The 16,468-nt window shown below is 40.1% G+C and overlaps 1 protein-coding gene across 1 annotated transcript in view; it reads left to right on the forward strand.

Moving 5' to 3' along the window:
• Window positions 1-15,911, forward strand: part of EXOC4 (exocyst complex component 4) — a 165,404-nt gene extending 149,493 nt beyond the window's left edge. Inside the window, exons 16-18 of the mRNA XM_053465553.1 lie at window positions 848-1,026; window positions 1,378-1,537; window positions 15,336-15,911. Coding sequence (XP_053321528.1) covers window positions 848-1,026; window positions 1,378-1,537; window positions 15,336-15,573 — 577 coding nt within the window. The 3' untranslated portion in view covers window positions 15,574-15,911. The remainder of the gene's footprint in view (window positions 1-847; window positions 1,027-1,377; window positions 1,538-15,335) is intronic.
• Window positions 15,912-16,468: the final 557 nt, after the last annotated feature.

Below are 16,468 nucleotides of genomic sequence, written 5' to 3' on the forward strand. Positions count from 1 at the left end.
ACCATTACCAAGATATGAAATAATCACGCTGATTTAACTATACAGCATTTAGCTATGTTTAACTTATGGCCTGAGAGGTTTACCTGGGTTGGCCGTTCATAATGCATAGTGACATAAAGTAAGCAAACCACACGGTTTAGTCGGTAAACCTCATAGAGAGACCGACTGAGAGAACCTCAATTTCCAGTGCGGAACTAAATGTTACTACAAAAATCAGTTTGCTTCCAATTCTGTTTCCATTAACGTTTGTAAGCGGTATGCCATATAGAACAATTTTTAGGAAAAGGTTACAGGCCGAGCGTGTATACGGCAATCTTCATTAGTTTACCTATAACATTTCTATTACAAGTTCCCTATAATAAGGAGGTCTCTGAAAAGTTCACTCAGGAAAGTATGTGCGGAGTCCTCATGTAACGTGCCAGTCTGAGAGGCATTTGACATTTTGCGTGAGTCCGGGTCAGGCTCTTTCTCTCTGCTAGAAATGAACAGACAGAGTGGAGTGCACGGTGAAAGCATCAATCACAAGCTCTGATTTTCAGGTGATCTTTGAGAAACCCGGTGCAGGTGAATTAAAATCTGTTTCGGTGACATGGTCACGGTTATGAGGAATGTAACCTCCAGCAATTGTGTCTTTAACTACAACTGAAAATGCAGTTCTATTTTCTGAGCTTCAGATTATTACCTGTCCTTTAAAGTGTACTTTACTAGAATACGTCTGGGCAGCTTTAATGTTATGTTGAAGTACAGCCCTGCAGTGTGCCTTTTTCCCAAATCTGTTAATTAATCTCATCACCCCGATTTAGCATCCACCAAAACCATCATTTGTCCTTTCTGTCCTCTTTGACAGGGTTCACTGCTTCCACTATCTTATCCCCTTAGCAAAGCAAGGTAACTATGCCATTGTTGCCAACGTGGAGAGTATGGACTACGATCAACTGGTTGTGCGTTTGAACAAAGACATCAGCGGAATTGAAGAGGCCATGGGAGCCAGCATTCAGCAGCACAAGTTCCAGTACATCTTTGAAGGTCAGAAGTGTGTTCTCGCTGATAATACGTGACTTCTTCACCTGAATTCAGAAATGTCTTCACCTGAATTCAGAAATGTCTTCACCATTCATGATGCAAAAGCGAGGGCTAATGCTTAGAATTAAAATATCTCATTACTTCTCATCATTCATTATCAGCCCCAACAGAAAGTAACATGTCCTGTTACATTATTATAAATGAAACAAAAAACTTGAACTCCTGTTCTATTATCCACTCTTTTTCGATGCTCGTATTTGTTCCCCCTCATTCCACCTGGTCACCCCCTCCCTGTCTCTCTGTTGTCTTTGTGTCAATTCTGCGGATATGAATATGCTTCATATTTTCTTCCAGGCTTGGGGCACCTGATCTCTTGCATCCTGATTAATGGTGCCCAGTATTTTAAACGCATCAGTGAGTCTGGCATTAAGAAGATGTGTAGGAATATCTTTGTCCTTCAGCAGAACCTCACTAATATTACTATGTCCCGAGAGGCAGACCTGGACTTTGCAAGGTGAGTCAAAGTTCACATGGGAAATAAGGTCCTTAAATATCAGGCTAGAGCAGTCTGCGGGTGATTTTATTATAATTGAGATGGATAGCAAAACCCATAGATAAATTATACATCACATTCCACAATGCCAATTACCAATGCAAGTCCCCTCAGGTAGATGTTTTTTTTGGGTGGAAAATGTTTACCTTGCTATACAAAAATGCATTTTTATTAGTATTGTTTTATATAGCGCCATCAGATTCCGCAGTGCTGTGCAAAGGGTAAACCGGAAATAACAATTAGCCAATAACATAACAAGATGACATATCGAAGGAGGGGCCCTGCTCAAATGAGCTTACAATCCAGGGAGAGTTAGTGTATTATACAAGAAGTAAAAGTGCTGTTTGTTATTTGCCCCAACACAACAGTTAGGGATTGTAGGAAAGGTGAGCTAAAGGAATATGGGGGTGTTAATGTGCTAGGTTGTAAGCATCCTTAAAGAAGTGGGTTTTGAGGGATTTTTTTGAAGGACCGAAGGCAGGGGGAGAGACGGATAGGCCGGGGGAGGGCATTCCAGAGGATAGGGGCAGCCCTTGAGAAGTCTTGTAAGCGTGCATGAGAAATCAGAGGAGAGGATAGAAGGAGATCATTGGATGAGCGGACAGACCGGGTAGACGTGCCTTTAGAAATGAGTGAGGAGGTAGTATGTTTCTTGGAGAAATTTAAATTGAGTATTAAGTTTAAAATGCCAAGGACCATTATTATCGATCAGTGATGTTGTACCTGTCGTTGGCCTCTAGGCTTGAGTGCATCATACCACAACCATAATCTGTAAAGACCCACTGTATGCATATGTTGCACATGTGAATGCTTTTGAGTTGCGTTTAGGAAAATACTAGAAGTTCTATTGCCAAACATTTACATGCGGATTCCTGCAGGAAAGCAAAATCCCTGGAGTGCATGAAGTGAAGATTTAAACCCAAAGAAATGTATTTCAGTTGTCTTCTGACAGCAAACCAGTGCTTTGACAGCCTTTACATTCTGTTAAGGCTCTCGGGAAGGAAACTTGCAGTAAGGCATTAATGAAATATATTTTGGTATTCTTATAATGTAGTTGCAGCAGAAACTATTTAAACATCTCTCTGGACTACATTAAATTCGGTATGTGTTAAAGAGCAAAGAGCTCAAATCATGACAGATTTTTTCTTCTTAAACTGAAATCGCTAGATTCTTCCAGTTGCTCTGAAAGGAGGTTAGACGTAGAACGTCTCTCTATGCTTGGAATAGTAATTGTAGTTTGAACATGGAAACTCTTTTCCTTTTGTTTTACTAACATGGGTATGGGGCAACTCAAGTGGCTTCTTATGAGCACAACATCATGGACGTTTTATTCGCATCTGTTTGCCATCTCTAAAACCTGGATGTAATAACTAAGGCTTCTTCCATCAGAAATATATGAAAGAAAGCCAAGCAAGGGAATGCCAACTTACTGGGCATTTGGCTTGTGTACTTGAATGTGTTGACTTACACAGAAGAGCCAGATCCAAGCCAAGATTTTAGCTCCAGTGATATGTGTGGAAAATATGCACCTGTCAGATGTGTCATTGAGGCATCACCTGTGAGATACATTTGACAGTCCGTCTACGTGCTAAGTGTCAACCATGTTTGGTATTGTTAAGCCTTTGTCTGTGAAATGCTTTATGATGATGCCGTTGTACTGCTTGTAGTTTACAAATAAAGGCTAGTATATAGACATGTTATCAGTGCTCTACAATGACACTGACGTAGACGTTTTCATTTTGCATAGACTTTGATGCTTTTTACTACATGCATTATTTAATTGACGCCCAAAATCACAGACTGTCTCCATCTCCTTAACAACAGATTTTCACAAATATTACTGCATTTCAACATTGCATCGCTGTATGAATAATGTGTGCTGGATCAGAGCTGATTTTGATACCATTAGCAGAGCGCTATGCATTTGCAGCTTTTTACATCTTCCTGAATAGATTAGAAGGAGACAAAATGTTATGTGCCTAGGCTACCACCTGACAACCAGCAAAAGGGCCCACGGAAAGATCCAGATCGGGTGGGAAAATCGGTTACAGCAATTAATGGAAATTAGGGAGGATTTTAAAACCAGAGTTTTCCATCATATGTTTAGGAATATCTAGATGGCAAAATGCCAAGCAGATGTAAATATGTTGATGGGCCAGTTTCTATTACTGCAGGTAAATTGAATACCAATTCTCACATAGGTATGAATGCACTCAACGTATCTGAGATAAAATCCAGGCATGGGATTTAAGAAAGGTGAGAGAATAGAATAAAATTATTGTTGCACACCTGCAAAGCATAATAAATCCTTTCCCATTAAGATTCATTAGTAACATTAGATGTGGGTCCATTCACAGTTATGGGGAATTAAAAACGGATGATATTTTGTTTATCATATGCGATACTGAGATAAAATGTGACTTTAATTTAAAAATATATATACACAAATCAAGCTTTCTTATTTATATGTTTTAAAAAGCATTGTGTTTGCTTTACAAAAAAAGTTCTTGTTTTTTCATAATATATATATTTTTTCATGAGCCATTTGTATGTGTTCTAGCTGTGGTATTTTAGCCCAGTCTAGTGGACAAATACTCCGACTTCTCGTCAAGCGACCTGCGTTAAACAATAGAATGGCTCAATCTCAAAACCTGAGATGGGGTAACAGACTCCATTAGCATTACCATAAAGAATTAACTTAGTTTGGTTTTTTTGAGAATGGAGGGCCACCCAAAATGTCCCAACTGGCAACAATGGTAGCCCCTAAGCCTACATATAAAGGACTTTTATTGGAGCAAAAATAGATAAAAGCAGGCTTTGTCAAATGCTATCCTACATTGTGATAAGCAGCTTTCTATTTTGTGTGCAAGGATAAAAATATTTTTTAAACTGGAAAAATATGCAATGTGCTTTACAATGGGGTGCGAATCACAAAAAACTAATTTGATGGAAATTGTAATTGTGGCTTTATTGGGTTAATTGGGTCTATCCCAAGCATTGGGGGTATAGATCTGAGTATTTTTGTGCTGTGTCTGGGTAGGTTTAGCTGGCACTAAAGTAGTAAACATCTGAGCCGGGTCTGGTGGCAGCTTCCAGATTTTCTTCATGAATGAGATCTTGTGAGGGGGGTTTGGGGTGCTAATTGCTGCAGTTAGTCTTATGGTTCCGCTGTGACAAGGTGTCAGGAGTCATGTGTACAGGAGATGAATTATCCATAGGGTAGGGAACCCCCTGCAGTCAGTGTTAATGGAAGTTTTTCCACGCATGTTCTGTGTCTCATTCAGGGAATCCTCAAAATGCTTCAGAATGCCATAGCTTACTCACACATTGACACTACATCTCTGCCATGGAAGTGTTGCCAAAATAAAACATACAATTCACCCTAATATCCTAAAATTTAGGATGCGCGTTATATAACGTGTTTATACCATAAACAATCGACCACACAGGGCACCATTCTACAAACACAGTGAGGTAAAGGGATACAAAGTACCTTATTAGGCTGCAGCCTTGATTTAGCTGAGCAGACTGGAATCCCCAACATCCAGGGTAGGGCGCAGGCTTCTTGGGGCAGAAGGGGTTCCTTTGAAACGTTCCCTTATGCGCTGTTAACGATGCCTGAAACACACAGTTTTCCTAAACATATCAGCTGGCTCATATTGTGAGCACTAATTTCACACCTTCAATAACATGTTCCAAGACAGCTATGTATGTATTCTGTTTTGGATTTCAATGTCCAAGAGACACTCTGTGCGCTCCTAATGGTTATCTAGCCCATACTGATGTGTCTATACATGTCTACTTAAATAAAATTATAATTTAATATAATGGATTATTTTCCCAGAAACTAATTATAACAAGTTTGTACATTATTATCATAATTTATTTATAAACCACCAACAATTTACCCAATGTTTATTCAATGAGTAATACAAAACCAGAATTCATAGACTGAGAAACTTTACATTAGGTAAAGAGGATCCTGCTTTACAATCTAGAGGGTAAATGTAATATCCCCCCATTAAAATGATTTATCTGTATGGCTGTAAGTTGTCATGTCGGATAATGTTATAGTCTAACCCTGCTAAACCGATGGCTACACAAAAATGGTACAGAAAAAACGTATTTCAACGTTATCATGGTTGGACCAGTATGGCTGCAGGACATTGTCCCTATTCTGACTATGCGGAGGTCAATTCTTGTACAATTGCTGCCATCTAGTGGTGAATTTGTGTATGGTGTCTACTTATTTGTCAAGTTATGTAGTTTGGGATAGTCATGTCCATACAATAGTGTAGACATGGACTGACTGGCGGTGACATTAGCTGTGTAAGTGTTGCCGCACACAGCATTTTTCTGGACGCAGGGCTGGAGCAGCAGACTGGATGAGTATGCGGTGATATTGGCCGGTGGCCCACCGGGCATGAGTGTAGATGTAACTTTTGACTAAATTGAGAGATATTCTCGAAAGCCTACCCTTAAAATGAAATGTTAGTTAAATAAAATGCATTGTTTCATACTGCTTTAGATTGTTTTGTTTTTTTAATTGTATTTATTTTCTAGGTTAGTGCCTTGTGAGATTATCTACAGGAAATACTATAATTGTAATGGAAATACAACAAATATTTTAAGGGTTAACCAACTGATAGTCTGGATGAGATAAAACCCCAAAGGTTTTTTAGGTCATTCTGAGGTCTATTTGCTAAGACTTTAATGTGCACCTATACTCTTTAGCATATCTGCTAACAAACTGTCGGAAACCCAGTAAACAATGACAACAATAATAATAAAAAGCAGCACACGTGGTCAGTGGGACTGACAGTCATCTTTAGTCTTATGAATCTTCTCCTGTCCTCCTCATAACATTGGATTGCTTTGGACTAACAGGGTTAATAAAGGCCATTCACTTTACTGCCTTCACCTGTGTCCGTGAACAAGTAACCATGCTTGTTAACCTAATGCTTGGAGATTTCCACATATCAACAAGGTCTGATCACTATTGTCCATGCCAGATGCTAATATTTTTAATTGGAGTATTATTGCATGTCGCAGCATTTCAGAGGACTCGTGTCCATGAACTTGACCTTCACTGTTTTTTGGACAAACTTTATTTTTCTTGAATAATTGTGTGCGCAGAAAGATGTAGAGCCTAACCATTGAGACTGACAGAATGTGAACGGGTTCAATGTGTAATCTGTCCCCGCAGCCCCACGGTGGCCAAATCAGCATCGAGTGCATTATGCATGCAGGTCTTGACATCTCTAGTGGCACAGAGTGTGTTAATCTATCCTGCGTATCACAGAAGACCCAGTGTTGTCAGGTCCACAGTTCTTCTGTATAGGCAGCACGCGGGAAAAGAAAGTTTTGATTGTCATACGGGGGAAAGGGAAAGTGACAGAATCCATGTTTGCATCAAGATTGCATATTCATGCGGAGCTGTAAAAGTGTAGCGTGTGACTGTGCCAGCCTCATGGGATAATGTGATGGATTTATGCATGTGACAGCAGCGTCTCTAGACAGAAGTCTTTAAGCGTTTACACTGAGAAGCTATAAGATTAAAAAAGAAGAAAACTTTTAGAATGATTAGCATCAATATAGTGATAAAAAGAAAGCCATTTAGAAATAGATTATTTTTAACGTTCCACGTGCCAGTGGTAGATATGCGGAATCAAGTTTATGGCTAATTATTCCAGGCTGGGGAAAAAAAACATGACTTGAAGGTTCTTGGTGTTGCATTCTTCAAGCTTTTGTGTGTATTTACTAAATTCAGACTTTGTAGCTAGACTGTGTAATAAGAAGAGCCATCGCAGAAGAGAAAGTCACTTGGACCTCTCGCATCTTCACGCCCTAGAAAGATGCTTTGAAGATCGATTCAGAGCCTCCACATTTTTTTAAGATGTCGTATTAATTCAGCCTTAAGATTCTCTTCTTCATTTCATCCCTGTACCCCTGTGAAATGCATTAAAGAAACAGCATGTAGATTTATTTAATTTGCTGTCCAATTTTCAAGTGTGCTGCAATGAGATTTAAAGGGAATATCTATTCCTATAGGCATGTCTGTTTTGTGATGGGAAATTGGAAGGTTAGGCTTTACAACTTAAGTATTAACTTGAATAACCTTTTTATCCTCTTTAATAAAAGAAAAACAACTTTATAGTGAAACATAGATTTCAAATGGTCTTTGTTTTGTAACTTGAAGGAAGGAATATTTTATGGCCAAGTCTCACTGTCCCCATTTCAGTTCCAGCTGAGAATCCAGACATAAGGAGATCTCAATGGCATGTCTGTACAGGAGACATGGGGCAGTTGTGCCATTGTTTCACTACCCTGAGGGCGAACATCTGCCCCTTAATGTCATAAGATGGTGACTGTTGGAGGGAAGTGAAGTCTCCAAAAAAAATAATATACCTTAAAAATAAATTGTTAGCATTTTAGGCCGGACACAAGGAAGTTAAAATCTGTTTAAACCTGTGCTAAATAATGACAATATGCAGAATACAGAATAATATTTTATGAACATCTCACGTTCATGTTTTCTCATGCTTGGTAGAGTTGTCCTTGTTTTTCTAATACTGAGTTTAAGTGCTAAATGTTGCCATAAAGGTAAGTTGTAAATGTATGTTGAAAGTACAACATTGTTTAACTTTCCCTGAAAGTTTTAAACTTGCTCGTTCTCCAATAACTTGCAAACAAATACTTTTCCCCCAAGCAGCTGGCTTGAATCCACAGGTTTAGTTACATGAATCAATCTCCACTGACCATGGGAGCCTTTCAGGACCCAGTAATGTAATACCGTTAACCAATACAGGCAGGAGGGCCGCACTGCCTTGGCTTCTAGCATTCAGGCAATTAGCAATAATAATCAGTTATGTTATCTCATAATTAGTGCCACAATGAAATTGTAACAGAGCATTAATTAATATGTGACTTTTATGTCTAATTTTTATAGAGATTATAAAATGCCTGGAGCAGACCCATCACCATATGGGACCTACATCAAAAAGGGAGTAGACGTGGAGGCCAGACAGCCCATCGTTTACCATGTTTGCACATTTGTATTGTTTTGCGTTATTTGACTTAATCTTAATGCCATGCAAAATAAAGGCATTGGCAGGTTTATAACTCCCAAAAGGGGTGCTCAAGTCCTGTCCGTTTTTATGCTGAGAGAGGCTGGCTGTAAGAACGCCTTATGGTGAATTGCTGACTAGTTCCTGATATAAGCGTAACCCTCCCTCTTAATTTATGCCTGCCAAGAGGAGGAGCGGACGAAATTGTTATAACGTGGCATATGGCAGAAATAATTTCTGTTCCTTATGCAGTAAATATGCAAATGTGGCCGTTTATTTAGAAAGGATAACATTAATAACTCAGGATTCGAGATGGGCAGCTGGACCAGTAAAAGCAGTATGTTTAAGAAAGATTACCTGCCCATCCTGTGATTTCCATATTCCTCACCTACTTGAACGCAGCATACAAATTGAATTAACATTTTGTGATATAAAATTCCGTTTATCAACCCAAACCATTAAATTTATTATCAGGGCTGCGTTTTCCAGCTCAGTTGGTTATAATTTCCAGAGCCCTTTATCTATATAAATTTAATTAGCCTTGATATCATCACTATATTATAGAACTAATTAAAGATTTAGATAAGTGCTGAGAGAGCTTATTTAATACCCCATAAAGTTCAATGTGGAAAATTAAAAAGGCCGTACTTCAGATGGTTGTGAAGTTTATGAAACACAGTGCCCGAATCAATGGGTTTGTCAAAAGAATCTGATCTAATTGCACTAAATAGGCTTCATAATGTTTCAAATATCTTTAATTGACTCATTTGCTTTTATATCCTAGTGCTCAAAACTCTTTGTAAATAATAACTGAGAGCCCGTATTGTGAAGTACATCATTTAAATCGCTAAAGTGTCTTCTGTTACCCTCAGTGATATCATTTCTTCCACAAACATTACCAGTTACCACTACACCAATAGACAGAAAATCCATTGTGTTACTGTTGTCTTTGGTTTTAGTGCACATTAAAGGTTAGGCATGTTGAATTGTGTCTAATTTATAACTTAATTGTCATTTCAACGCAAAAGCAGGCTCATTGCTATTTTCCATGTCCTTTTTATGTGATTAAAGCTTCACATGAAATAATTACATGACAAATCCTTAACTACAACGCAATTAATGTTTTCTCCAAGTGCGACTGCATCTTTAATCGTTATGACTTAGGGGACCAGTGTAAGTATTACCGAATAGTCATGGATCATATATGCACAGGGAGGCTTCCCACAGTGTAACTTTTTGATGAGGCCCAGTGTCCTGGAGCTGTGCCTTCCTCATCTACTGGAAAGTGCTGCTCGTATTAAACATATTTTATCCTGAACACATGCTGCTTCCTCAAAGAAATAACTTACTGCAGTGAAACGTGTAAGCTGTTCTTGTAAAGTATTTCACAGGCCTCTGCATGTCATTTTATCATTTTGTTTGCGTTCTTGACCGACACAAGAGGTACAGTTTCCTCCTTCTTCCAGAATAAGCTTCTTCCCGTTAGGTGTTCTGCTTAGTAGTACTGGGTTGTTGGACAGGTGTAAGCATATAGCTTTTAGAGTTGGAGATCACATAGAATATCGACTTTGTGGGGTCAGGGGGTGAAGGTGACTAATTCTGTGTTGGGTTGACCATGAACATGGAGTATTGGGCATTTCTGTCCATCCTTGTCTTGCCTAGTGGTTTATGGAGAATCTGGTCTCATGACAAATTCATGATGAAATTATGTGATTAAATGTCTGTGTTGTGGAAACTTTTACAGAAGAAAATGCTTGCCGTATGTGGAATAAAAAAACACATTCTTACGTATCTTCTGCAGCTTAAATTCAGTTATCAGAAGGCAGTGACATCTGGTTATCATGACGAGGACATTTTTATACCAATTATTTATTCCACTGAACAATTAGCCCTTGTTATAAGCCAGGCATGTCCAAAGTCCGGCCCGCGGGCCAATTGCGGCCCGCGTTCCGGACTGATGCGGCCCCCTAGTGAGCCACGGGACTTGGCGTCATCAGCCGGCGCAGGGAGAAGGAAAGCGCGAGATCTGGGCTTTCCTTCTCCCTGCGCCGGCACACACAGCCACACAGCGGTGGGCGCGGCTTCAGTGTTGTGCGCCGGGATCTGTCAACAAACCCCGGCGCACAACAGCTGTTGCCGCGCAGATCGCAAGGGAGCAGTATCGGAGGTATTTACCGGACATCCGGCTTAAAATCACTCAAGGGAGCCGGATGTCCGGTAAAGACCTCCGATACTGCTCCCTTGTGATCCGCGCGGCAACAGCTGTTGTGCGCCGGGGTTTGTTGTCAGATCCCGGCGCACAACACTGAAGCCGCGCCCACCGCTGTCCGTGCCCTCTGAACCCCGTGCCCTCGGAAGAAGACAGAAGAACTGAAGAAGAAGAGGAGCGAAGAGCATGAAAAGGAGCTGTAAGGAGAAAAGAGGAAAGGTAGGAAAGCATACAGTGAGAGTGGATTGGTGTATGTGTGTGGATTGGTATATGTGTGGATGTATATGTGTGGATGTGTATGTGTGGATTGGTGTATGTGTGTGGATTGGTGTATATGTGTGGATTGGTGTATGTGTGTGGATTGGTGTATATGTGTGGATTGGTATGTGTGTGGATTGGTGTATGTGTGTGGATTGGTATGTGTGTGTGGATTGGTGTATGTATGTGTGTGGATTGGTGTATGTGTTTGGATTAGTATATGTGTGGATTGGTATGCGTGTGGATTGGTATGCGTGTGGATTGGTGCATGTGTGTAGATTGGTATGTGTGTGTGGATTGGTGTATGTGTGTGGATTGGTGTATGTGTGTGGATTGGTGTATATGTGTGGATTGGTGTATATGTGTGGATTAGTGTATATGTGTGGATTGGTATGTGTGTGGATTGGTGTATGTGTGTGGATTGGTATGTGTGTGGATTGGTGTATGTGTGTGGATTGGTGTATGTGTGTGGATTAGTATGTGTGTGTGGATTGGTATGTGTGTGGATTGGTGTATGTGTGTGGATTGGTGTATATGTGTGGATTGGTATGTGTGTGTGGATTGGTATGTGTGTGTGGATTAGTGTATGTATGTGTGTGGATTGGTGTATGTGTGTGGATTGGTGTATGTGTGTGGATTAGTGTATGTGTGTGGATTAGTATATGTGTGGATTGGTATGCGTGTGGATTGGTATGCGTGTGGATTGGTATGCGTGTGGATTGGTATGCGTGTGGATTGGTGTATGTGTGTGGATTGGTGTATGTGTGTGGATTGGTGTATGTGTGTGGATTGGTGTATGTGTGTGGATTGGTGTATGTGTGTGGATTGGTATGTGTGTGGATTGGTGTATGTGTGTGGATTGGTGTATGTGTGTGGATTGGTGTATGTGTGTGGATTGGTGTATGTGTGTGGATTGGTGTATGTGTGTTGATTGGTGTATGTGTGTGTGGATTGGTATGTGTGTGGATTGGTGTATGTGTGTGGATTGGTATGCGTGTGGATTGGTATGTGTGGATTGGTAAATGTGTGAGAGTGATGGGTGTTATGCTGTACAATTTCCAATGTATTTTTCATTATATAATTATGCTCTAAAGTACATCATAACTCCCATCACTCTATACTGTTCCATACAGTGGCAGAGCTGGGAGACAGAGGCCTTGCACCCCCACCGCAGGACTCCTGAAAGGTAAGTGAACTTCAAAGAGGGAGAGGGTAGATAGTTAGGAGGGGTAGATAGGGAGAAGGGAGTGAGAAGGGGTAGATAGGGCAGAAGGGAGCGAGAAGGGGTAGATAAGGCAATCATACTCCTATCATGCCAAGTCTGCGACTGCCTCCTGGAATCTGGGTATGCCTGGGCATGATAGGAATGTGATTGCTGTTAACAATTATATATATATATATATATATATATATATATATATATATATATTGTTATTTAATTGTTTTGTCCTATTTTGGTGTGTTACTTACTTTAAATAAAAGTGTTAGATTTTTTTTATGGTGTGTGTGGGGGGTCATATTCAGTTTCGGCCAGGTAGTTTTAAAGTGTGTGGGGGGGGGGTGCCACATACAGGATCCGCCCCGGGTGCCAAATACTCTAGGTACGCCCCTGCCCTCCCCTACACAATTTCTTCATCAGATGCCCTTGTGGCTGTGTGTGCCGGCGCAGGGAGAAGGAAAGCCCAAATCTTGCGATCTCGGACGTCGCTAGATTTGGGCTTTCCTTCTCCCTGCGCCGGCACACACAGCCACAAGGGCATCTGATGAAGAAATTGTAGGCAGTGGCGGAACTACCGGGGTCGCGACTGCGACCGGGCCCTGGAGTTCTGCCAGTCAGTGGGGCCCAAGGGGTGCCGAGCGGTTGCTGAAAAAGGAGAGTGAGAAAGGGATAGATGTGGTATGCCGTTTTCAATAAACTTTGCATAAAATAGTTAATTTGCATTTCATTTTAAGGGTTCAGAAAATGTCAGGCAAAATGGTCGGCCCTCGCACATGTTCACTTCATCAAATCTGGCACTCTTCGAAAAAAGTTTGGACATGCCTGTTATAAGCATATGATAGTACTGTACAATAAGAATAATGTTAGATATACCCATTAGTTAAAAACTAGAAAATCTGCAATATTTAACACACAATATTCATATGGTTTAATGCTCAGTTATCATGTTCTCCTTCGCCAGTAAATCCACGTATGGCATCCAGTCCATTTCTGCAATGAGGGGTATGTTTTCTAAGGAAAGATGGTTGCATGAAGTAAACGCTTCATATTTTGGCCACCTGCCGCCTATCATTTGACCCATCTGGAGAATGTGTAACTTGTGGCACCCACATTAAATCCATCCCCACTGCGTCGAAAGAAAATGATATCTCAGAACGCACCTCAAATGCTGAGGTCACTTTGTAAGGCAGAGATTGAATCTCTCAGGGAGAAATTCGGATTTCATTGTGAATTCTGTGGGTCTTTCTTGGAAGCTCTCATCCCGCTGTGTTAGGTGAGAGGTGAGAATTAGCATTTAAATGGAGAGATATTAATAGCACATCTGAGTTTCTACAGTTTACTGCAGTCATTTTGTTACCTGTTTTCGATTCTTCAAAGTGAAGTCATATATTGTTTCCATCGCCTGAGTTTATTTTGGGATTATTTTCTCATTAGTGCAGTACGTGAACTTAAAGTGACATTAAACTTTTTTTTTTTTAACCCTTAAGATTTGGAAAATGTTACTTATGTGAAGATTAAGGTTTTCATAGACGTTTGAGTAAAAACACTGTATTTACCTTACCACCAAATAGTTCCTGCTGCCTGCTCCCCAATCAGTATTGGGCTGGAAGGGACACTCATTCATCGTTCAAATTCTGTATACAGCATTGTCGACTATAGCGCAAAATGTACACCTACTGGAGACACTTGAGCTTTGTTGAGGTGTTGATACAGTAGATTGTGTATTCGACTATAGTCCCCCTTTTACTGCAACTGTTTAGGGGAGTATTAAAAGGTGAATATTGTTATACATCTGCATGTCTTGTACTCCAAGCTTTCTGCACTACTGCATTAGGATCACAAAGTCTAAGAACCATTTGGCCCATATAGTCTACCCATCTACCTGCTTTAAGACCTAAAACCCAAGTCCTTCTATTTGTCTTATAGTCAGGACGGCCTTATGCCTACTCCATTCATGTCTTAATTTCCTCACTGTGTTACCGTCTACATCTTCTGCAAGACGGTTCGACTTACCTATAGCCCTCAAAATGAAGAAATACTCTTAAATTACATCTAAGGCTCTTGCCCTCTTATCCTAGCATGTTTCTTCTTTTGAAATATACTTAATGTGTTTAGCCCCATTACGTATTCACATTTTCTCTATGATATCCCCATTCCTTTTTTTCTTGTTATTATTGTTTTATATAGCGCCATCAAATTCAGTAGGGCTGTACAGTGGGTAGACAGGACATAAGTAGTAGGTAACATAACAATTTGACTTACAGAGACAACAGGTGAGGAGAGCCCTACTCAAACGAGCTTATAGTCTAGAGGGAGTTGGGTGTATTACACAATAGGTAAAAGTGCCGTTGTTAGGGATAGACCAGCTACATTACTGTAAGTATTGCATTAGAGGGACTAGGAGAGGTGAGCTAAAGGAATATGGGGTGGTGTTAATGTGCTATATTATAAGCATCCTTAAAAAAGTGGGTCTTGAGGGATTTTTTGAGAGACGGATAGACCGGGTGAAGGCATTCCAGAGGATAGGGGCATTCATCTTTCCTGATGAATTTTGTACTGTAAAACATGCCCCACTTGAGAAGCCCTTGCTTTCAAAGAGGGAATATATGTATTTCTAAGGAGTTTCAAATGAGTAGCACTCAAGCCATAGTTCAGCATATGAGTCTCTTTCCCTCACCCAACTTTTTACAGTGTCCACCGAAAGGGAGCAGTACCTTAGAGGACACAAATAATAACAGATACATTTAACAGAGGAAATTTGGATTGCATTTTTTAATACCATAAAGTTTATTACATCAACTAAACTGGAAACTGCTTAATATGAGAGTTTTCTGTATCTTTCCAGCTGCATATTTGCTTGTCTTTATATGTCTCCCTGTGTGTGTGTGTGTGTGTGTGTATACACACTATTATTTTTTTTCTTTGTTTAAGCTATATCTAAAATTGTATATTGATGAGAGATATATCTATGACGCCAACTCCCTCAATTTTCTCTGCACCCTGCAGGCAATATTATGAGATGATGTACAACAGCGCAGACGAGTTGTTAAACCTAGTGGTGGATCAAGGAGTAAAATACACAGAGCTGGAATATATAAATGCCCTCAGCCTTCTGCACCGAAGCCAGACTGGAGTGGGAGACCAGACCACTCAGAATATGAGACTGCAGCGTCTCAAGGAGATCATCTGCGAGCAGGCCGCCATCAAACAAGCCACCAAGGATAAGAAAATAACCACAGTCTGAAATGCTCGTAAAGGGTGGAGGCCCCGTGGTGCCAAAACAGCCAGGAGCTGTCCGCAAAGCAGTCTATTTCAGCCCCTGTAATTACCCAGGGAACAATGTTTCAGTTATATTTACAATTCTTAATGTGCATGTTCTTTGTTTTATTAATATGCTTAAGTCTTTATTTCGAAACAGAAACCTAAACTACAAGCTTCACCTCTAGAAAATAACTTTTTAACACGTCTAATAATATTTACATATAGACATGTGAATGTACATACATTCATTAGTAGCTATAAAATGCTGTGCAATTTCCCAGTTGGATTCCATTCTTAGTCCTGCGCTTTACAGCAATCGCTAAACCCAAGTCTGCAATTCCCTGGCTCCTCCTGCTCAACTTCCAATTTATAGAAAATGGGGTCCAGAATGAAGGCAGATTTGGGGTTTGCACCCCTGATCTTTGAAGCTACTTCAGTATAAACGGACTAGAAAACTATTAATTTGGTCACTAAAGGCCAGCAACCTCAAAACCCAGAAAGGACTGGCTGTACTTCCATGTCCCACTCAATTATTTCAAAGTTTCTATGGAAAAAGTAGAAATTTTTGCATAACATGTAGAAATGTTATTTTCATCAGTGGGGTGCCTTTGATATAAAGGGAGATTTTATGTACGGCTAATTCAGTATAAAATACAGAGACTATGGGCTGGAATTGGTTAGATAAAATGTGTCGCTGGGTTTTATGTTAAAAGCTTGTAGTGTACTCTGTGGGAGAATTATATTCCATTGTGTGAAATAGTAATTGAATGTATCATATATAGAGAGTAAAAACATCAAAACTGATGTGTGTTTAACTGCCATTTCTGGACAGCATATGTCAGACTGATCATTTTATGTTTGATGTCTCTTTTATGCTA

The sequence above is a fragment of the Spea bombifrons genome, chromosome 4 (genome assembly GCF_027358695.1).
Source record: "Spea bombifrons isolate aSpeBom1 chromosome 4, aSpeBom1.2.pri, whole genome shotgun sequence".
In the NCBI taxonomy this organism is placed as follows: Eukaryota; Metazoa; Chordata; class Amphibia; order Anura; family Pelobatidae; genus Spea; species Spea bombifrons.